The sequence below is a fragment of the Apis mellifera genome, linkage group LG4 (genome assembly GCF_003254395.2).
Source record: "Apis mellifera strain DH4 linkage group LG4, Amel_HAv3.1, whole genome shotgun sequence".
Lineage (NCBI taxonomy): Eukaryota > Metazoa > Arthropoda > Insecta > Hymenoptera > Apidae > Apis > Apis mellifera.
In genome coordinates, this window is record NC_037641.1 from 11,901,605 (window position 1) to 11,921,739 (window position 20,135).

The 20,135-nt window shown below is 23.5% G+C and overlaps 6 protein-coding genes across 16 annotated transcripts; 2 read left to right on the forward strand and 4 right to left on the reverse strand.

Annotated features, from left to right (window-relative positions):
- Positions 1 to 60: 60 nt before the first annotated feature.
- LOC409117 (vacuolar protein sorting-associated protein 16 homolog) lies at positions 61 to 4,933 on the forward strand. 4 transcript variants are annotated; one of them, XM_392642.6, is made up of 17 exons: positions 61 to 148; positions 827 to 1,056; positions 1,133 to 1,319; positions 1,417 to 1,545; positions 1,621 to 1,765; positions 1,842 to 1,969; positions 2,048 to 2,229; positions 2,298 to 2,670; positions 2,732 to 2,859; positions 2,967 to 3,111; positions 3,206 to 3,340; positions 3,405 to 3,566; positions 3,633 to 3,782; positions 3,857 to 4,104; positions 4,209 to 4,305; positions 4,393 to 4,496; positions 4,589 to 4,933. In XM_392642.6, the coding sequence occupies exons 2-17, from the start codon at positions 1,001 to 1,003 to the stop codon at positions 4,725 to 4,727; spliced, it is 2,508 nt and encodes an 835-aa protein (XP_392642.2). In that variant the 5' UTR covers positions 61 to 148; positions 827 to 1,000; the 3' UTR covers positions 4,728 to 4,933. The 4 variants fall into 4 exon arrangements, with proteins under 4 accessions (XP_392642.2, XP_016767160.1, XP_026295860.1 ...); XM_016911671.2 differs by lacking the exon at positions 61 to 148 and adding an exon at positions 243 to 323; XM_026440075.1 differs by lacking the exons at positions 61 to 148; positions 4,393 to 4,496; positions 4,589 to 4,933 and adding an exon at positions 243 to 323 and having other exon boundaries at positions 4,199 to 4,305.
- Positions 4,934 to 5,013: 80 nt separating this feature from the next.
- Positions 5,014 to 7,094, reverse strand: LOC411581 (phosphopantothenate--cysteine ligase). Its single transcript, XM_395052.5, has 6 exons — positions 6,373 to 7,094; positions 6,136 to 6,266; positions 5,952 to 6,049; positions 5,668 to 5,882; positions 5,402 to 5,584; positions 5,014 to 5,309 (listed from the first exon to the last, which is right to left on the reverse strand). Exons 1-6 carry the CDS (start codon positions 6,499 to 6,501, stop codon positions 5,121 to 5,123), a joined length of 945 nt encoding a protein of 314 aa, XP_395052.1. The 5' UTR covers positions 6,502 to 7,094; the 3' UTR covers positions 5,014 to 5,120.
- Positions 7,095 to 7,397: 303 nt separating this feature from the next.
- Positions 7,398 to 8,033, reverse strand: LOC552809 (cytochrome c oxidase subunit NDUFA4). The gene is made up of 3 exons (XM_006567193.3): positions 7,874 to 8,033; positions 7,668 to 7,814; positions 7,398 to 7,505 (listed from the first exon to the last, which is right to left on the reverse strand). Exons 1-3 carry the CDS (start codon positions 7,928 to 7,930, stop codon positions 7,452 to 7,454), a joined length of 258 nt encoding a protein of 85 aa, XP_006567256.1. The 5' UTR covers positions 7,931 to 8,033; the 3' UTR covers positions 7,398 to 7,451.
- A 291-nt stretch (positions 8,034 to 8,324) lies between these two features.
- LOC411582 (tyrosine-protein kinase Fer) lies at positions 8,325 to 13,561 on the forward strand. 6 transcript variants are annotated; one of them, XM_026440077.1, is made up of 15 exons: positions 8,325 to 8,837; positions 8,933 to 9,106; positions 9,189 to 9,285; positions 9,376 to 9,571; positions 9,766 to 9,903; positions 9,978 to 10,187; positions 10,331 to 10,514; positions 10,653 to 10,844; positions 11,196 to 11,426; positions 11,510 to 11,659; positions 11,912 to 12,125; positions 12,235 to 12,387; positions 12,476 to 12,598; positions 12,675 to 12,797; positions 13,356 to 13,561. In XM_026440077.1, exons 1-15 carry the CDS (start codon positions 8,625 to 8,627, stop codon positions 13,496 to 13,498), a joined length of 2,541 nt encoding a protein of 846 aa, XP_026295862.1. In that variant the 5' UTR covers positions 8,325 to 8,624; the 3' UTR covers positions 13,499 to 13,561. The 6 variants fall into 6 exon arrangements, with proteins under 6 accessions (XP_026295862.1, XP_026295861.1, XP_006567252.1 ...); XM_026440076.1 differs by having other exon boundaries at positions 8,326 to 8,837; positions 11,510 to 11,686; XM_006567189.3 differs by having other exon boundaries at positions 8,326 to 8,837; positions 10,674 to 10,844; positions 11,510 to 11,686.
- A 1,445-nt stretch (positions 13,562 to 15,006) lies between these two features.
- Positions 15,007 to 18,578, reverse strand: LOC409118 (translation initiation factor eIF-2B subunit alpha). Of its 3 annotated transcripts, none has more exons than XM_016911742.2 (9): positions 18,428 to 18,578; positions 16,664 to 16,690; positions 16,498 to 16,599; positions 16,292 to 16,431; positions 15,964 to 16,080; positions 15,769 to 15,881; positions 15,546 to 15,690; positions 15,344 to 15,469; positions 15,007 to 15,260 (listed from the first exon to the last, which is right to left on the reverse strand). In XM_016911742.2, the coding sequence occupies exons 2-9, from the start codon at positions 16,674 to 16,676 to the stop codon at positions 15,111 to 15,113; spliced, it is 906 nt and encodes a 301-aa protein (XP_016767231.1). In that variant the 5' UTR covers positions 16,677 to 16,690; positions 18,428 to 18,578; the 3' UTR covers positions 15,007 to 15,110. The 3 variants fall into 3 exon arrangements, with proteins under 3 accessions (XP_016767231.1, XP_006567249.1, XP_026295865.1); XM_006567186.3 differs by lacking the exon at positions 18,428 to 18,578 and adding an exon at positions 17,113 to 17,165; XM_026440080.1 differs by lacking the exon at positions 16,664 to 16,690 and having other exon boundaries at positions 18,428 to 18,526.
- On the reverse strand, positions 18,428 to 20,126 carry LOC102655905. Its single transcript, XM_026440081.1, has 6 exons — positions 19,855 to 20,126; positions 19,676 to 19,788; positions 19,292 to 19,608; positions 19,030 to 19,192; positions 18,727 to 18,932; positions 18,428 to 18,644 (listed from the first exon to the last, which is right to left on the reverse strand). The coding sequence occupies exons 1-6, from the start codon at positions 19,931 to 19,933 to the stop codon at positions 18,440 to 18,442; spliced, it is 1,083 nt and encodes a 360-aa protein (XP_026295866.1). The 5' UTR covers positions 19,934 to 20,126; the 3' UTR covers positions 18,428 to 18,439.
- Positions 20,127 to 20,135: the final 9 nt, after the last annotated feature.

Below are 20,135 nucleotides of genomic sequence, written 5' to 3' on the forward strand. Positions count from 1 at the left end.
TCAACACAAAAAGGAAAAAAAGCACAGAAGAAGCACGTTGTACTGTCTTTCTCAATAGACAAGACAGTACAGTAGATTCGCAGATGGAGACTTAACGGGGTTACCTACGTTCGAGATACCACCTCGACTTACAGCGAGATTCTCCCAGGTAGGGGAAACGGTAAAGAATCGAATGAACGGTATACGAAACATGCCTTTGTATATCATGTATACATATATGTATGTATGTAGTACAGGCAGTTTAAGAAAAGAATGCGAAACGTAATTGAATGAACGTAAGAATGTTTTATCAGAAAACCTTTCACTGCTACTATGTTCATCTGGTATTTCTGAGTCCACTTAAATTTTTACACTCTTTTCTATTTTATTTTATTTTTTCATCGAATTTATAATCAAATATTTTTTTAAGCAGAATTATTTATTCTTAATTTTTATCAAAATTATTCAGTAATTTCAATTCTATATTTTTTATATTTATTCTATTTCTTCAGATATTTTATATTTTGCTTGATTTAATATAATACGAATTTGTCTTCAATTCATAATGAATAATATAGTATATATATATATTTCAGTAATAATTCCTTATTATTATAATCACTTTTATTATAAGTTCTTTATTGCGCCAATCAATTCTAATCAGTAAAAGAATAAATTTTGATCGAAAGGTTATATTTATTATTTTGTTAATTGCGGGATTTAAAAAATCATTATATATAATATGAATGCAAATCATTATAACATTATAACATTATAACATTATTTATATTGTTAAAAGTATAAAAGCGATAAAATGATTTTTCATGTGTATTTTTTGCATATACAGTATTTCATGTGGAATCTTCGCCATCGTATATTTGTGTTTGATACGAAACAATTCAATAACACTTTAAATAGGTTTAAAACATAATTAATATTCTTTATACCATATATACCATAAAGTTATACTCATGAAGTAATATTTGATTAAAATAACGTTCGATTTTTCATTTCGGTAAAAATGTTATTAATGTTAACTGCCGATTGTTTTCCCTTGGGTCGAGATGTGTATTTTAGGTAATAAAAATGTGAGGTTATCATATTTTGACATAAATTTATATATAAGAAGAATAAAAAAATAATCTTTTTTTAGAAAATTTGAATTATATCCATTATCTTTTCAACATGAAGTTTCAAATAATAACATGTTGGTGGCTGCTCCTTATGGAGGTTCTATTGCAGTCACTAGAAATCCTAAAAAATTAGTTAAAGTACAAGGAGCAAATAAACCTATGATATATTTGTATACTTCTTCTGGAAAATTAACAGCCAAATTGCAAGTAAAAATTTCAAAAATTATATTTTCCAAGTGATAAATTATATTTTAAAGTTTTTTTTTTCATATTTATTTTTCTTTATTTTCATTGCTTTTGTTAGTGGAGTGGTGCTCAATTAGTCCTTTTGGGTTGGTCTCAACAAGAAGAATTATTATGTGTAGAAGATGATGGCATGATTCATATATATGATATGTTTGGTACATATCTACATGCTTTTAGTATGGGAAATGTATGATATTTTCTGTTTGATTAAAGATTAAGGATTATTTATATAAAATATTATAATCATGATACTTCTAATTAGGAGGTAAAAGATACTAAAGTTGTGGAAGCAAAATTTTTTGTCACTTATAGTGGAACTGGTATTGCAGTTTTAACATCTACCAATCGTATATTTTTAGTAAATAACATAGCTGAACCAAAAGTTAGACAAATATCAGAAATTCCTAGTAAGTAAATTTTATTCAATATTTTTAAATTAAGAATTAAATTTTTATTATCAGTATATTTTTTTTTTATCTTCAGGATATGGAGGACAAATTGAATGTTGGTATTTAGTCCATTGCGACAGAGAAACACGTGTAATTTTATCAAATAGAGATGGAATATTTGTAATACATCAATCTTATCAAACTGCAACACATATACCATTTGTATAATATAAATGCTTTCAATATTGAAATATAAAACAAAATATGTTTATAATGTTTAAAAGATTTTTATGTTTTCAGGACAACCTTTTTACCAGATATAATAAAGTAAACAGTGTGATTGCAATGGCTGTATCTGGAAATAATCGTCATATTGCTCTTTATACAGACACTGGTCATTTATATATGGGTTCTATAGATTTTAGTGAAAAATATTGCGAACATTATACAAATATGAAAGAATCATTAGAAAACATAGCATGGTTAATACATTTGCATAATTTTCCTATAATGTTATGATAATTGATTGATTTCATAAATAAACTTTTAGGTGTGGAACAGAAGCTGTAATATGTAGTTGGAATAGTACTGTAATGGTAATTGGACGAACAGCCGAAACTATAACATATACGTATGATGGTCCAGTTCATCTTATTACAGAAATTGATGGTGTACGCGTATTATCTGGTTCTTCTCATGAAATGATACAAAAAGTACCGAATGTTGTACAAAAGATATTTCAAATTAATTCAACTGATCCTGCATCTTATTTATTAGAAGCTTCTAAACAATTTCAAAGAAGAAGTCACAAAGCTGATGGTTATATGGATTTAGTTAAAGATAAATTAGATGCAGCAATAAAAGCTTGCATTGATGGAGCTAGTCATGAATTTGATTTTGAAACACAAAAACTTTTAATGAAGGTAAAGTTATTGAATGTTATTTATATTTTTTCGCTTTTCATTATTATTATTAATTCTATAGGCTGCAAAATTTGGAAAAGGATTTAGTAAAACAATTGATCCTGAATATTATGTTAATATGTGTCGAACTTTAAGAGTTTTAAATGCTGTGAGACATCCTGCCATTGGAATTCCACTAACATACACACAGTATCCTTTTATTTAACAAATAATATTTAATAGTTGTTAAACAATTCAATCATTTCATATTTTCTTCAATTTTATTATTTCCTAAAAGAATACCTTAATGGCGATAGATTCACCGTTCTCACGAGCCAAGTATTGTTAGATAGACTTGTTGCTAGACGACATTACTATCTAAGTATACAAATTGCACGGCATCTTCAATTACCAGAAATCGAAGGGGAAAGTCGAATATTAGCTCATTGGGCTTGCTACAAAGTAATATTTGTTGCTATGTTTCATTTACTCGAACAATATTTATATAAATATAAATTTTATAATAAACATATATTTATTTATTTTTTTATAATAGGTAAAACAAACACAGCTAGATAAAGAACAAATAGCAGAAGAAATAGCTGATAAATTAGGCTATGCGCCTGGTGTTTCTTATAGCGAAATTGCAAGAAGAGCAGCTGACTGTGGTCGAAAACAATTAGCAATTAAAGTAGATTATTATTGTTAAATAACTAATCCAAATTGTTCTTTGTTGTTTATTTGTATCTTTTTAGCTAATAGATTATGAACCACGTGCACAACAACAAGTACCACTTTTATTAACGCTTGGTGAGGAAAAAGCTGCTTTACGTAAAGCAGTTGAAAGTGGAAATACCGATTTAGTTTATACTGTAATACTTCATCTCAGAGAAAATATGCCTCTTGGTGATTTTCAGGTATAATTTTATTGATTTTGATTAATTTAAGAGATGCTTAATATTTTTTTCATTAATTCTTTCCAGATGTCGATAATGCATTGTCCTTTAGCAATGGCTTTATATATTAAATATTGTCAGAATCATAACCGAGAAACACTTCGCGATATTTATAATCAATACGATGATTTTCATTCTCAAGCAATATGGTTTATTACCGAGAGTTATCAGCGGAAGGTTTGCAACAATTAATATAATCAATCATTAATGACATATGTAACTGTATTTTATTATTTTATAATATTCCTTAGAATGTAATGTCGAGAGAAGCATTATTACAATCCGCACAGGAAAATTTTAAATTAGCTCGTAACGATACTAATGCCGCTTTGACAGAAGAGCAAATAAAATTGTTACGCTATCAAAGGTCTATGGAAGATACACTACAAGAAATAATTGTAGGAAAACCACTTCATGATACTGTAAAAATATTATTATTGCGCAATGAATTAAAGTTAGCTGATAAATTGAAATCAGAATATCGAATATCGGATCGAAGGTATGATATATTTTGCATATTTTGTATATTTTAAATTTTTGTTTATTCTAATATTTTCTTTTGATATCATTATTTTTATGAATAATATAAAAAGTTTCTTTTAGATATTGGTGGCTACGAATACAGTGTTTGGCGGAACAAGGTGCATGGAATGAATTAGAAAAATTTTCTAAAAGTAAAAAATCACCTATTGGTTATGAGGTATGCTCGCACAATATTAAATATATTTCATTTGTTATTATCAATATATAAATGTGTTGTTTCTTTTTCTTGTTTTTCTTGTTTTAGCCTTTTATTGATGAATGCTTAAAATATAATAAAGACAGAGAAGCGAAAAAATATTTATCTAAAGTAAAAAATGAATTGAAAGTAAAATATTTGGTTAAATTAAAGTAAGTAACATATAATTTAACATAAATTGTTAACATAATATAATTATTATGAAATCATAAAAAATATAATAAAATAAAAAACATTCTTGCAGAATGATAAATGAGGCAGTTCAAACAGCAGTAGAACAAAAAGATATTATGGCATTAACTTTTTTATTAGCACAATGTGAAACAACAGATAGACAATTAATTGATAAAATCAATATGCATATAACAAGTCTCAAAAATTAATATTCTATTACTTTCAATCTAGCTTTAAATTATCAGTTAATTAAGAGAAATACTATTATATATACATTCCAAACTGATATAAAATAATAGAATAATCGTGAAAAATATGATAACAAAGATTCTTAAATATGTATGTAAACTTAATTTATGTTGATTTTAAGATGTAAATAATATATAAAAAATATAATAGAGTTAATACTTTCTAATTTATTTTTTAAAATTTCATAATATGCCAATATATTAATCTAAATTATTAATTAACAATAAAAAAAACAAAATACAATCGTTTAATATTTATTCAACATTGTATTTAATATTTATTCAATATAAATACATTAAAATGCATTTTATTATATAAATGCATTTATTTAATATATATAAGCAAAATATTCATCAACATTCGCATTGTTGAGTAGATTGTATAAAAATTTGATGTTTTTCAATGAGATTATTAACAATCGATTGCTCAATTTCTTCACCTTTATTTAATTGTTCATTAGTAAGAGAAATAACATAGATATCCTCTTGACTAACAATTATTACTTTTTGTTTTCGAGTGTGCAATACATTGGCTATAACTAACTGCAGAAAAATGTTTCAATATGTAAAAAAAATAAGTTTCAGATCTTTTTTATATAATTAAATAATATTAATATTTCATTAATATTACTCACGTTGTGTTTATATTTATTTAGTGCCTCTCTTGCTTTTGAAATTAGAAGATTGTCATCAGTTTCTAATTTGAAAGATACCACAAAAGCTTCTGGAACCCATAAACTTACAAGAGGAGCTAAGATTTTTGGTACTAATTGAAGAGATATTGTTGGTGGTCCAGTAGAAGGAATTTTATGAACTGCCTGAAAAAATCATTTATATATATGTACATCAATGTTTATCTTTATTTACTTTTTGGTAGAAAATCTAATTAAAAAATATATACCAATTCATTAGATGGAATATAAAAATCTGAAACTGCAGCTGCTAAATATAAAATTGCTCTATTTTTAAGTGGAGCTAATGCTTGACAAGCAGATCGAAGAAGCCAAAGATATTCGGAAAGAGTAGTGAAAGTGATTTGTAATAATTTATCTTGATTTAAAGTTTCTTTGTATTTATGAAATATTTTTACCAAATTTTCTGTATATTGCGGTAAAACTAAAAATAATCATATCATTATTATTTCAAATATTAAATGATTTTTTGTAAAATAAAAGAAACATATACCTGTAACTATACATTTTTCATTTTGTTTATTGATTTCTATCATATCTAAAATTTTCTGTCCTTTATAATGTCTTGAAAATGGTTCCAAGGAATTAGCTCTACAAATAGGTAAATTATATATAGATAATTAACTTAAAATATACAAATATATTTATATTAATAAACATTTATTAATATAAAATACCTATACACAAAAATTACACAATATCCATTTTCTAGAAAGTATTCTGCAGATACAGATCCTCTTGTTCCTGCACTAAAATTATCTACGAATCTTACTGTATTGTGTTCTAGAGGTATTGTTGTCCCACCACTCTATAAAATTATATATATATTTTTATATATATTATATTATATTTATATATTTTTATATATAATTTTAAGTAATAATGACTTAATATAACATTTTGTGAACACTCACTGTTATTAATACAACCATATTATTTTTTTTCAATTGTCGTTGTACAAATGCTTTTAATAATTTTTCACTCTGATCAAAATCTTGAGGTGGTGGATGGATAGCATAAAAATCTTCCCAAGTTGAATTCATATTATATATATATAAAATAAAAATTTCAAAAAAAAAATCTTAAGTGTTTCAATTAAAAATTATATCAATAAAAATATTTTAACTAAAATATCAAAATTTATACAATTAATTGCACATGTAAATTTTAAAATAAATGATAAAAATATATTTTTTATTAAATTACGTTTCACTTATCATTAAGAAAATGCATCTATAATTCTTTAATCTTACTTATCTTTCTAATTAGTATCTATATATCTTTCTAACGTGACATCACAAATAAATAATCTGATTCTCAGAAAAAACTATTATCACAAATACATATTTGTTTCAACTAATAAAATATTATCATGTTAAAGAAAAATTCAAATTTTAAAAATGTCTAATTTAACAATATTTTTATATATACATTATTCAAATGATTTCAATAAATTTCATTATTTATAAGGAAATAAAAATTTTAACTAAATTGTGATTGATGTACGCGCTCTCTTGCGATACAGTTCGTAATTTAATACATATGCAATCGATAAAAATGTTTTGTTACGTTAGCATTTCAAACATCGTAATTATTCATAACCTAATCCAAATTTTATTTTGACGACTATTTTTGTGTAATTGGTCGCATGCTTATAATAATATATATAATTGATTATGACAAAAATACTTTAGCTGAAAATATATATGTAGAATGAATTTATATATAATTATGATATAGGAAATAAAATAATTAAATATATATTAACTTATTAATTTTTATAATATAATAAATCATAATAAATTATTATATTTAAATTTTTATTTCTTGAATATTATTTAATTTTTTATAATACATGTCTTGTAAAATATTTTAATGACATTAACAATAAATTAATCTATTATCATTATCATTTAAAATAATATAAAGTATAAATTAATTTGATTTCTACATAGCTTTTTTTAATTAAGACTAGTTTACAAAATATATGTTTTTAATATTGCGGAGGTGTTGCTCTGAAGTTAGTTGTATCACGAACACTAATAAACTGAAAATAAAAATGAAAAAAATCGGATAATTATATAAATTTTAGAGACAATTAATTATTTAAAATTTTTGTTAGTTAATTTTATTATTTTATTTGGTATTAAAATTGAAATTATTTTTTAATCATATTACTTCTGTCATTCTCGTTATATATTCAACATACCTTATAATCTTTATCTTTATACTCATTCCATGGTTCAGGATTGCTTCTAGTATTCCACGTAACATCAGGACTTCGTAATGCAAGGCGTAATAAATAGCCTGTAGCAGCAAATGCTCCAAATCCGATGCAGAAAAACAGTGGCAGTAACTAAAGAAAAATCAATGATAATTTTATCATATAACTTTTTAAATTATTTTTTCACATACCATAGAATTCTTTTTCAGAGATTCTTTTGTAAGACCTTGCATTTTACCACCTAACATTTTGCTGCGTATTAATATTAAAATAAACTGCAATAAATGATCTTTATCTTACGAATATTCGTATGCAATTGACTATATAATAATAAGATGCTTACTTAAATCTCGAGTGAAATTTTCATAAAAATGAACCTTTAAGTATTTTAAGCATTGATATTAAACTTTATAGATTTACAGTGCCATATTTACTAGAAAATTACAATATTAATAATTTAAAAAAAATTTTAATTAATAAAATTACATATTAAAATAAAAAAAAAATAAAATAAATTTTTTTCATAATATAATTTTAAAAAGAAACAAGTTATTAGTTCATCTCTTTAATGTATTATAAAGATTTTATACGTTGGTTTCTATTTTTATCAAAGTTAAATTGATCATCTATTTTATTTGTTGTTTCATGACGGTATTTCTGGAATAAAAGTAAATTTTTGCACTTTGAGGTCTGTATAAATATAAGTGTTGATCTCAGCTAAGTGAGCTGTAGTAGAGATATATAATAATCTGATTAAATAATGTATACATAAATCTGTGTTTGCAATGTAATATTTCGATGAATGATTCATTGAGGTTCATTAGATTCTCTGCTAACATTAATGTCACTACATTTGTCTAGCATAAGAATGAATTTTTGTTCGTGACACGTCTAAAGAAGTCGGTAAGACGGCGATTTTTAGTTTTATATACGATAAGCGGGATGGGTTTTTCTACGAGTTTACAAGGACAGTCATCACATGAGGCGTTACTCGCCCGTCAAGATGCTGAAATTAAACTTCTGGAAACAATGAGACGATGTTTAACGATTAAAGTTAAATCGGATCGTGAATATGCTTCAACGATCTGTTCCTTGACGATGCAAGGGAAAAAGATTGAACGTAATGAAGATCTTGTTGGTAGTCTAATAGCACAAGTATGTGTTCAAAATTGAAATGAACGTTTATAATTTTTCTTAAATGTTTATAATAATTTCTCAGAAACATTTGCTTACGTAGTACTATATTGTAGAGTTGGAAGGATATCATGGACTCTATTGATCAAACGGCAAAATTAATCAAACAACAAGCAGATTCTATTGAAGCTATAGTAGTTGAACATATTACAACATTACATTCTGAAAGAAGACGAGCTAGAAAAATATATCAAGAAGAACAAACATGGTTAAACAATCAATTTCAACAGGTATAAATAAACAGTATTAAATTTTATGTAAAAAATATTAAATTTTATATTACATATTATATTTATTTATTGTATTTTGTAGTTAACTGATGATGTTGCCAGGAAAAAATTAGAGTATCAGAAAAATCTAGAAATGTATAAATTGATGAGATCCCGTTTTGAAGAACATTATGTTAAATGTAAATATTTATATTTTATATTAATGTATAATTAATTATAATTAATATTATTTATAATATATGTTTTGTATATGTATATATGTTACCTAGCGGGTAGAGTTGGTAGAAAATTGGATGAAGTAAGAGAAAAATATCAAAAAGCTTGTAGAAAACTTCATCTTACTCACAATGAATATGTATTACTTTTGGGTGCTGTAACAGAGTGTGAACATGACTTGAGAACTTGTTACTTACCAAGCTTACTTCATCGACAACAGGCAATTCATCAAGAATTTATAACATCATGGTAAGCATTTTGTTGATTCTAAATTCTAAAAAAATTTATTATGTATTTCTTTGTTGTATTCTATGAAATACTTATTTATTTTACATGAAACTTTCATGCAAACATATGGTAATAGAAAAGGTAAACATTAATGATTGTTATAATAACAATATCCATTATATTACAAATATAAAAACATGTTCTTTACATGATAGGAAAACCATACTTCAGGATATAGTGAAATATTCTGATTTTACAACAGATAAATTTCAAGAAATACATCGGCGAATGCAAAAAGCTGTAGATTGTGTAAAACCTGTAGAAGAATATAGGGATTTTATAGGAAAACACAGGTATTCATTTCAAATTTGTTTTTATCAATATAAATTTTTAAAATAATATTAAAATTTATTAATATTTGTTATAGAACGCGACCTGCATCTCCAATAAGATTTATTTTCGATGAGAATCTTGTAGATGATACATCGGGAAAATTATTACCAAATAAATTAACAGTAGATAATTTAACTATAGATTGGTTAAGAAATCGATTAACAGAACTAGAAAACTCGTTAAAAGCGACTCAACAAAGCCGACAAAACCCACAATATCCATCGGAAAATAATAGCGATTCTAAGTAAGAATATTTTATTATAAAATAATTATAATATAATTATAAAAATAAATTATTATATTTTCATTAATGATAATAATATTAAAATATATCTTTTTCCTATTCTTATTATCTATATCTTTATTCTTATTTTTTTTGTTTATTAGAATATCGATTTTGGACTATTCCCGCGAAAGAGAAGAATTACGTTTACGTTGTCAAGAAAAAAAACTTCAACGACAAGTGGATGTTATTAGAGCTGCTTTGAATGAATTAGGTTGTGAAGAATTACCACTTGGTTATGATCTCTCAATGGAAAGTTCTTTTGCTGATTCGCCTTCTATTAGCAAGGTAATAGATTAAAATTATGTATAAATCGAACATTTTTATAAATATTCTATAATTACCTTGTTAAACAAAATTATTGTATTACAAATAGTTTTTCGATATAAAGCAATTTTATTTGATTGATATTATGATTGATATTAGTTAGCATCACTGCCCTTGCAGAAAAATACAGTTGCAGATATTGGTCTGTTTACATTACGAAGAAATCAACGATTCATGACAATATTTAGATCTCCTTTCAAATCTTTGCCAATAATAAACGACACAAAAGATGGAACAATTAGATCGAGTAGCGAAGGTCCTACTCCAAAAGCAGATAATACTCTACCAGTTGTATGTTTTCTTTATATGTTACCCGTTTATTGTAAAGATATAAATATGTTTTATGCATAATTGCTTCTTTTTTATCATATATATCAAATGCTTATGAAAGAATGTGTGTCTGAAAAAAAGTTTACAATTGAATTGATAACAATTTTATTTTTGATTTTTAATATTAAGCATGTTTATCCTGTTTATAAATTTTAAAATTCAATTGTTTTTAAAACTAACATTTGTGATGCAATTAGCGATAATAATTATAGGTAATGATAGGTAGAAAGAGAAATTTTGTATTAGGTGTGATAATTCTAGGTGTGATGAATTTTTGTTTATTAAATATAGTATTATATATTATTGTTATAGGCATCTTTTCGGATTTCACATTTAACAACTAATCAGAAGGGAAATGGAAATGGAGGTCTTATGGAGGAAGAATGGTTTCATGGTGTACTACCAAGAGAAGAAGTTGTAAGATTACTCGTCACCGAAGGAGACTTCTTAGTACGCGAAACAACAAGAAATGATGAGTGCCAAATAGTTTTATCTGTCTGTTGGGATGGACACAAGCATTTTATAGTGCAAACTACTCCTGAAGTAAGCAACTACTTAATTTGATACTATATGTCTATATATAGAGGATACAGAAATGTATTTGTATGTATTTTTATTAATTTTAGGGACATTACAGATTTGAAGGCCCTACCTTTCCATCAATTCAAGAGTTAATCAGACATCAATGGTTATCCGGATTACCAGTTACCAGTCGATCTGGAGCTATCCTCAAAACACCAATTATACGTGAACGTTGGGAACTTAATAACGATGATGTAATTCTTCTAGAAAAAATAGGACGGGTATTAAAATTTAAAGAAAAAAGAAATTATTTTAGTATTTTGCATCTCAAAGTATCTTATTGTTATATATTGCATATTTTATTATACACAAATTATATAATTATATAAATTATATAAATTTAACGTACTTTAATAAATTATACTTTAGATTTTTAAAATGTCAATTCAAAAAATTCACATGAATTATATAAAATTAGATATTCATAAAATATTATATATTTTTAGGGTAACTTCGGAGATGTATATAAAGCTCAATTAAAAACCTGTAAGACTGAGGTGGCTGTAAAAACTTGTAAAGTAACGCTACCGGATGAACAAAAACGTAAATTTTTGCAAGAAGGACGCATATTGAAACAATATGATCATCCAAATATAGTAAAGCTTATTGGAATTTGTGTCCAAAAACAACCTATTATGATCGTTATGGAATTAGTTCCCGGTATGTTGAGTAAATTAATAAATTTAATAAAAAATTTTAATTTTGGAATTAAAAACTTTTCAAATTATAGAATATAATTATTTATTAATGCTAAATTAATATGTAATAGGCGGTTCATTGTTAACTTATTTAAGAAAAAATACTAATACTATTACACAACAAGAACAACTTCGAATGTGTAAAGATGCAGCTGCAGGTATGCGCTATTTGGAATCTAAATATTGCATTCATAGAGACTTAGCTGCTCGAAACTGTCTCGTAGGTAAGAACATTTTGATTTTTAATTATTGTAAAAATAATTTACAAAGTATATGAATTAGAATACTAAAAATAATAAATTATATTTTTAGGATATGAATCTATAGTAAAAATATCAGATTTTGGAATGTCACGAGAAGAAGAAGAATATATAGTTTCAGATGGTATGAAACAAATTCCAATTAAATGGACTGCACCAGAAGCATTAAATTTCGGTATTTAAGAAAATGTTATATATAATATATATATTAAGAATTTTAATATTATTTTTTACTATAATATTTTCAATAGGCAAGTATACATCACTTTGTGATGTATGGAGTTATGGAATATTAATGTGGGAGATATTTTCTAAAGGTGGAAATCCTTACAGTGGAATGTCTAATTCTCAAGCTCGCGAAAAGATAGATGCAGGTAATGTTTAAATTGCAATATACAATATTTATCATAATATTATTATTAATACAGTAGATCCTTTATATAATGCGATTAAAAAAAATGTATATATATATATATATATATATATATATATATATATATATGAATTCACATTAACAAATGTTGTACAAGAATTTTCTTCGTATAATAATATATCATCATATATCATCATATTTGTATAATAATTATTATCATATTATATTTTATATTCTAGTTCTACTCTATTATATTCTATATTCTATGTATATTTCATTAAACAGAACAATTTTTTAAAAATAAATAATATATATGTGTTATTGATTAAAATATATATATGATATGTATGAAGCGTTGTCGAATCGCATAACGAAAACTATAGTCTCAATATTTTTAATGTATTGTAGAAATTTGCATTATATGAGATTCTATTGTAATTTTATAATATTTTTTAAATATTTTAAAAATTTTATATTTTTTGTAATAATATTATCTAAAACTAAATGGAGTAGAATAGAAAATTTATATAAAATTTAAATAAAAATTTTTTACCTCTAGGTTATCGAATGCCAGCACCAGAAAGTACACCTGATGAAATATACCGTTTAATGTTACGATGTTGGGAATATGAACCTGAAAAACGTCCTCATTTCGATCAGATATACACTGTTGTTGAAACACTTTCTCAAGCGTATTTATAAATAATAATAAGCTTAAATTGGTGCTAAAATCTTTGTATCATGAATATTATTCTTTTCACATTGTTTATTATAATAATTAATTTTTTCATATAAATCTTATAAAAGTTCAGATTAGAGCTTTAAAAAGCAATGTTAAAACATTGCTAAAAGTATACATGATAGATTCATGATTTGCTATGAAAATCTCGCGAAAATTAAATAATCTATTTTAAAAAAAAAAAGCTTTTATACGCGATTAAATAAAGATTTTTATGTGTGTATATGTATGTATGTATATATATATATATATATATATATATATATATATACATAATTATAATTTGGAACAGATAATAATATTATTTTAGTTATTAATAATTGTAAAATCTTGAATATTTAAATTCAATAAGAAAAAATTTTAATAATTACTAATAAGTCATTTATTATAAAATTCGTATATATATTCGTTTGTAAATATTATTATTTCTTATCTTTTCTCCTAAAGTGATGTATAATAATATTCCAGAATAAATTAATGATTTTACTGGAATTTTAAAAATATATTATATTTAATGAAAATCAAATCAAATATAAACAGAGTTGAAAATGAGCTTTTCATAGTGAACCATCGATATTTCTATTTTTTCATTGTATTTATATTATTATCAATAGAAAATATGAGTATTTATCATATTATGATATAATCATACATAAAATTTTATTCAGTTTCTTTTAAAATTTGAAAAATCTTTAAGACTATTAGAATGATCTAATATTGATAAATTTTTTATTACTTATTTTTTTCATTTTTTATATTAATATTTCCGCTTTAATTCCTTATGTTATATATCCGTCCAAACGACAATTCAGTTCTAATAGCCAGTATTTATTGATAAAACAAAAAATGTTTAATCGTGAATTATATTTATTTAGAAGAAATTTTCGCAATAAGCGTAGTAAACACATGTTGAATAATATAAAAAAACAAAATTATCTAATTATGAGTATTAACTCAAAAACATTTATAATTTCATATCGTTATTTCCTATGTTTCATTAAAATGAAACTAAATATAAAATATAAAAATTTTAAAACATTATTTATATATGTAACAAATATTGCAAATTTAAAGATTTTTTTTTATAATGCATAAGTTACTAATTAATTTACAATCATTTTTTTTAATTTTGTTAAAAGTTATAAATTTTATTAATTATTGCTGTGCAATATGGTGATGCTCAACTATTGAAATGCATTATATAGATTATTTGTATTTAATATGTGGTTATAGATATCGTATACATGTGTATATTGTGCGAGATGCGTAAGTCATCTTCTAATAAGTCATAAGAGAAAATTTATAAATATTCAAAACAATGAACTTCTCTATTGTATTATAACAAAGAATAAGTGTTTTATCGTGTGTTATTTGGAAATGAGATTTTAAAAAAACGAGTGTGTTATTTTACAATACTCAATATTATTTTAAGAATTAATAAAACTTATATCAAAGTCTTTTGTAAAGTTAAATATTTATTATTGTCATTGTATAAATAATTTTATTTTTACCTATATTCGTATTAAAATTATTTGTATATGTATTTTGATGTACTGATGTATATGCACATACATGTTACAAGTACAATTTAATAAGTTCATCACTTACAGCTGAAGGTGTTAATATGCCTAAATCAGTAAAGAGAAGACTAATATAATGCGGTGGTGTATAATCAACTAATGGATGTTCTTTCTGCAAATCTTTTTTTAATGTACTTGCTGTATACTGTAAAAGAAAAAATAAAAAAATAATTTTTTAAATATATTCTATATCTCAATTAAAAATAATAAAAAATTTTAATATTTTACTTTAAACTCATTTGGAAGATCTACTTGATTTAAGGGATATATTCTTGAAAATTTGAAACTCTCTGTTAAGACATAAAATGGTTTCTTCACCTCTTTAGCACACATTGCCATTGTATATGTGCCAACCTATAAATTAATATTAATAAAGATTAAAAATTATAATGTGAGTTAAAACTGATCAATTAAGAAAATTATAATATACCTTGTTAATAACACCTCCACTTTCTGCAACCCCTTCTGCTCCTACCATGACCATATCAACTTGTTCCATGACATATCCCATTGCAGAATCTAATATCAATGTACAAGATAAACCTAATTTTGTTAAATTTTCATACATTTCTTCCCTGTCCATTAAAAAATGAAAAAGATAAATATATTATATATTAATATTTACATTTTAAATTATTAAAAAGAATATTTACCCACTATTATCTGGAGAAGAACATGTTACATATACTTCAAATATTTTATTACTTTCAACAGCTTCTTTCATTGCTTGCAATACAACTCTAGATTTTGAATGAGTAAGTATTTTCTGTAATAAATATAATAAAAAAATAGAAAACCAAAAAAAATTTTCAAATAAATGAAAAAATTTCAAAATAAATGAAAATTACAGAGCCATCCTTAATGAAATGTGCTGCAACTTTTGCTACTTTTCCTCTGGCAGCTACTAATTTCTCATAAAACATTTTGCCTCTATGGAGCATAATACCCTTACATTCTGCAAATGACTAATATAAAGTAATATAGATAAATAAATATATGATCATGATAATAATAATATGATTTAAGATTTTGAATATATCAAGTAACTAATTGATCCAATATCATGAATATTAATATTAAAGTAACAAAAAAAATTTAAAAAAGGAAAGATAATAGAATAAATATTATAAAGAAAAAAAGTAAAACTTATAACAAATCATATTAATATATTCTTACAGGAGTATCTAATGTAGCCAAAGTTATAAAACGAAGAAATAATTCACTTCCAGATGCAATGGCAGTTACAGGATTTTCAGTAGATCTCATTGCATCTATTGCATTCTGTAAACAGTACCTGAGTTCTTGAACCGTTTCAGCTACAAGAGGAAGAAGAATATATAATAAAGATATATATTTTTTAAAAATTTATTATATACTCTTACACTTTGAATACTCCAAAACTTTTAATAGTGTACGTATAGCAGCCATTCCAGCAGAAACATCTTTTTCATCTTTGATAATATCATTAAAGTATTGACAGATTTCTGAAAAAAATAAAAATTAAAAAGCATAACTGTTTTTTCAATTTATTATTTTGAAACTATTTACCTTCCTTCTCCATAATGTTGTCGTATGCTTATTTCCAATAAAAATAATAGAATTATCAATTAGTAATTTTAGGTTAGTGTTTATGTTCAGATATTTAAATATAAGAAAATATATATTTCGATGCATGTGTTATATATTCGCAATCTATATGTTTTATATTTATTAAATTGTAATGATTAAAAATAACTAAACTTAAAACTGTTTATAAGTGTAAATAAAAAAAATATTATAACAATGCGATGTATATATTTCATGCAACAATTTTATTATAAATTTGATAATTGAATAATATAATTTTTTGTTGAATCATATTTGTAATGTAATGTAATGTATACGCATAAATATATTTCAAATTTATACAAATATTGTAATATATATATTTATATGTAAGGTGTAAAAGAAAATGTCTAAATCTGTTAAATGTGAGGTGTAAATTATTTAAAAAATACCGTTCTCAAATAAATAGTTCACTTTATTATTTTCTTTCTTGAAACTATATTTTTTGATCAATGAAATAGACAAACATATTAAAAATAGTAGATAAATGCAATATTAAAACTATCTAAAATGAATATAAATATTAATATATGTTAAAAATTATTTCATTTTTATTTTTTTTACTTTAAATTTTTATAAATTATATTGACAAAATGTTTGTAAATGAAAATCGAAATTTATATTTTTAAATTAAAAATTAGTTAAACATAAATTACAAAGAGATTAGTTTAAATTATGGCGAAACAAATGCAAACAAAATTTTTATATTTAAAAAAACAAATAAATAATATATGTGAGTTATATTATATGTGACGCGGATATATAGGAATATATTAATTTATATATTTTTATCTATAAATGTCATTAATTAATATATTTGGTTTAAATATTTCATAAATATTATAATTTATTTTATAAATTTAGAACATAATTTTGAAACATCATATCTATTAATATTATATAATTATAATTAAAAAAAAAATAAAAATAATAATAAAAAAATTATACATAAACATAAATATTATAAGATACTAAAGAAAATAAATAAATAAATATTTTTTGTATATAATAATGGAATTTTTTTTATAATATAATGAAAATAAAAATATGCAATTGAATAATTAAATATATCAGATTTTTTAAAATAACATTTTAAATATTTTCAAGAAAAATAACTTATTTAAAAAGGAACAACTTGGAAAATATTTTAAAATATAAAAAAATATTTACATATATATATATTTTAAATTTCATACATATTTTTGAATTTATATTTAATAATAAAACAATAATTTTTTTTGAAATTTAGAATAATAAATTAGTACAAATAATATTCAATATATGCAATTTGGATATTAAAATAAAATCATTGTCAGTGAATATAAAAGAATATACAAATATTTAAATAAAATATAAATAAAACTATTTGATTTAATTATTGGAATCATTATTGGATTTAAATTTAAATTTTTTATTATTTTTTCATTTTTTGAGCAAAATCTTAGAAGAAATAAGGCTATAAAATAAATATGTTAATTAAATCAAATATGAAAATTTATTCAAAATTGTTATTTTATTTGATCAGTTATTATTATATCTACTATAAGTATACAAAATATATCGCATTTATAAAGTGAATTATCGCTATTTAATATATTTTATTTTTTTTACTGATCCTGATATTAGGAATTCTGTATGTAATTTTATTTACATATTTTTTTTAGAAGCGATCGAGATAGAGATAATTTCTCATATATATATACTTACAATTGTAAGTACTTATCTGATATAAAACTTTTCATCTCCATAATAGAAAGGTTGACAATAAAACGATCGTACAAGATGTCGACGTTCACGTAAATATTTGTTATGAAGTGTGCAATTCAATTGATTTAACCAAGAACAAAATACAATACTTTCAATAGAATTAATCATTGGAGATATTTTATTTTTTCTATCGTTGTTAGGATTGTTGTTCGATCTTCTGAAAATTATGAAAATAATTTCTTATTTTTCTTTTTTTTTATATAATGAAAGTTATGTAAAATACATTTAAAAAATTTTACCGCACGATATTCGGTTCATTTCTCTTTTCTTTATGTAATTTCATATTCTTTTCTTCTCCAAATGAATTTGAAATAAATTCTTCAAAAATTTGTTTTTCATTCATTTTATTACAATTAGATTTTACGTTACAATTATTCATTTCAAAATATTTTTTAGAAAGTAACTTTTGTTTTCGTCGATTTTTATTTTCCTTGCGTATTTGTGCCTTAACAAATGAAAAAAAAAAAAAATTATAGAATAAAATTATTAAAGAATACGAAGAATTTCGTAAAGAAAGTCGAGAAATTAATTATAATACAAACCTGTTGAGCAATTTTTTTCCATTTTGTATTTGTTAAATTTTCAAGTAATTTTTGCTGTTTTTCAGTTTCTATTTTTTTAAGAATTCGTTTATATGTGACAGTTTTCTTATTTTTCCAAGCTTCAAAGGATAGTTTTTTTTCATTTTGTCGCTGACTTGCTAATCTATATTTTATTTTTTAAGCAAACAAGTATATGTTGCAAACTATTCTCTAAATTCAATAAATTTGACGAAATTTGATTTTTTATAAATAGAATAATAACCCATGCATATGATCACAGTGAACCACAGAAACGTTGTTTGTCGCAATTTGTAATTTATCTGCTGCGCGGTTTGTCGAGTTGCTCCAAAGTTCAATAACTTTAGTATCACCAATGATAGGAGAAATATTAATGTCATCTAGTTTATTCAAATCCTCATTTTCATTGGCAAATTCCTTATTATTAATCGAAACGAAGTTTGGTGTTTCTCTTATTTCTGTCACATCTTTTTGACTAGGCATTTTATGGAAAATCGTTACGGAAGTTCGCTTATATTTATAGCGACGCGATCTACGATGCGCTACCGTTGCTGATATGTTCTAAAATTTGAAATGTAAAATAGCACAATTAATACTAATTATAAAATTTTTATTCAACAGTTGATACCTCTTTCGATTCTAAAGATTCTTCATTTTGTTTATAGTTAGCATTTTCTAATTCCAATAATTTCTTGAAATTCCATTTCTCGTAAATCATTTGATGAAATTGTACAATTTGATCTATGCAAGATATTTTAAACGTATGTAGTATACAATAATAAAATGAACGTTAATTATTACGCTAACCATTATCTTTTAGGGCTCCATCGATCATTTGTTCGACGAAACTTTTGAAATTTGGAACCGAGTTACTTTTAGTTTTCATTCTGAAATGTCAAAGATTTCTAAATCGTTGGTCGTCTTTTTGCTATAAGAACCAAGGATTAAATGTAAAATACATTGTAATTAAACGAATTATGCAATTTTAAATGAACGATAGATAGCCATAGGTAAACGATTTTTTGAAATTAAAACAATTGAGGAACAAATAATTGAGAGTTTACAGCCGCATTCGTATAGGTAATATT

Excerpts from the sequence above, each read along its gene's own strand:
- LOC409118 (XM_016911742.2), bottom strand. Across the intron at positions 16,432-16,497 it reads AGTTTTGGAGTATTCAAAGT|CTGAAACGGTTCAAGAACTC; the intron begins GTAAGAGTATAT and ends TTCCTCTTGTAG. Across the intron at positions 15,691-15,768 it reads TCTTCTCCAGATAATAGTGG|GGAAGAAATGTATGAAAATT; the intron begins GTAAATATTCTT and ends TTTAATGGACAG.
- LOC102655905 (XM_026440081.1), bottom strand. The coding sequence starts at position 19,933 with ATGAAAACTAAAAGTAACTCGGTTCCAAATTTCAAAAGTTTCGTCGAA. Across the intron at positions 18,933-19,029 it reads GGAAAAAAATTGCTCAACAG|GCACAAATACGCAAGGAAAA; the intron begins GTTTGTATTATA and ends TCATTTGTTAAG. Across the intron at positions 18,645-18,726 it reads AATGAACCGAATATCGTGCG|AAGATCGAACAACAATCCTA; the intron begins GTAAAATTTTTT and ends CATAATTTTCAG.
- LOC411581 (XM_395052.5), bottom strand. The coding sequence starts at position 6,501 with ATGAATTCAACTTGGGAAGATTTTTATGCTATCCATCCACCACCTCAA. Across the intron at positions 6,267-6,372 it reads ATATGGTTGTATTAATAACA|AGTGGTGGGACAACAATACC; the intron begins GTGAGTGTTCAC and ends ATAATTTTATAG. Across the intron at positions 6,050-6,135 it reads TGTGTAATTTTTGTGTATAG|AGCTAATTCCTTGGAACCAT; the intron begins GTATTTTATATT and ends ACCTATTTGTAG.
- LOC552809 (XM_006567193.3), bottom strand. The coding sequence starts at position 7,930 with ATGTTAGGTGGTAAAATGCAAGGTCTTACAAAAGAATCTCTGAAAAAG. Across the intron at positions 7,815-7,873 it reads CTCTGAAAAAGAATTCTATG|TTACTGCCACTGTTTTTCTG; the intron begins GTATGTGAAAAA and ends ATTTTTCTTTAG. Across the intron at positions 7,506-7,667 it reads ATAAAGATAAAGATTATAAG|TTTATTAGTGTTCGTGATAC; the intron begins GTATGTTGAATA and ends TTTTATTTTCAG.
- LOC411582 (XM_026440076.1), top strand. The coding sequence starts at position 8,625 with ATGGGTTTTTCTACGAGTTTACAAGGACAGTCATCACATGAGGCGTTA. Across the intron at positions 8,838-8,932 it reads TTGGTAGTCTAATAGCACAA|AGTTGGAAGGATATCATGGA; the intron begins GTATGTGTTCAA and ends ACTATATTGTAG. Across the intron at positions 11,427-11,509 it reads TAGTGCAAACTACTCCTGAA|GGACATTACAGATTTGAAGG; the intron begins GTAAGCAACTAC and ends TATTAATTTTAG.
- LOC409117 (XM_392642.6), top strand. The coding sequence starts at position 1,001 with ATGTTATTAATGTTAACTGCCGATTGTTTTCCCTTGGGTCGAGATGTG. Across the intron at positions 3,567-3,632 it reads TGCCTCTTGGTGATTTTCAG|ATGTCGATAATGCATTGTCC; the intron begins GTATAATTTTAT and ends AATTCTTTCCAG. Across the intron at positions 4,306-4,392 it reads AATCACCTATTGGTTATGAG|CCTTTTATTGATGAATGCTT; the intron begins GTATGCTCGCAC and ends TTCTTGTTTTAG.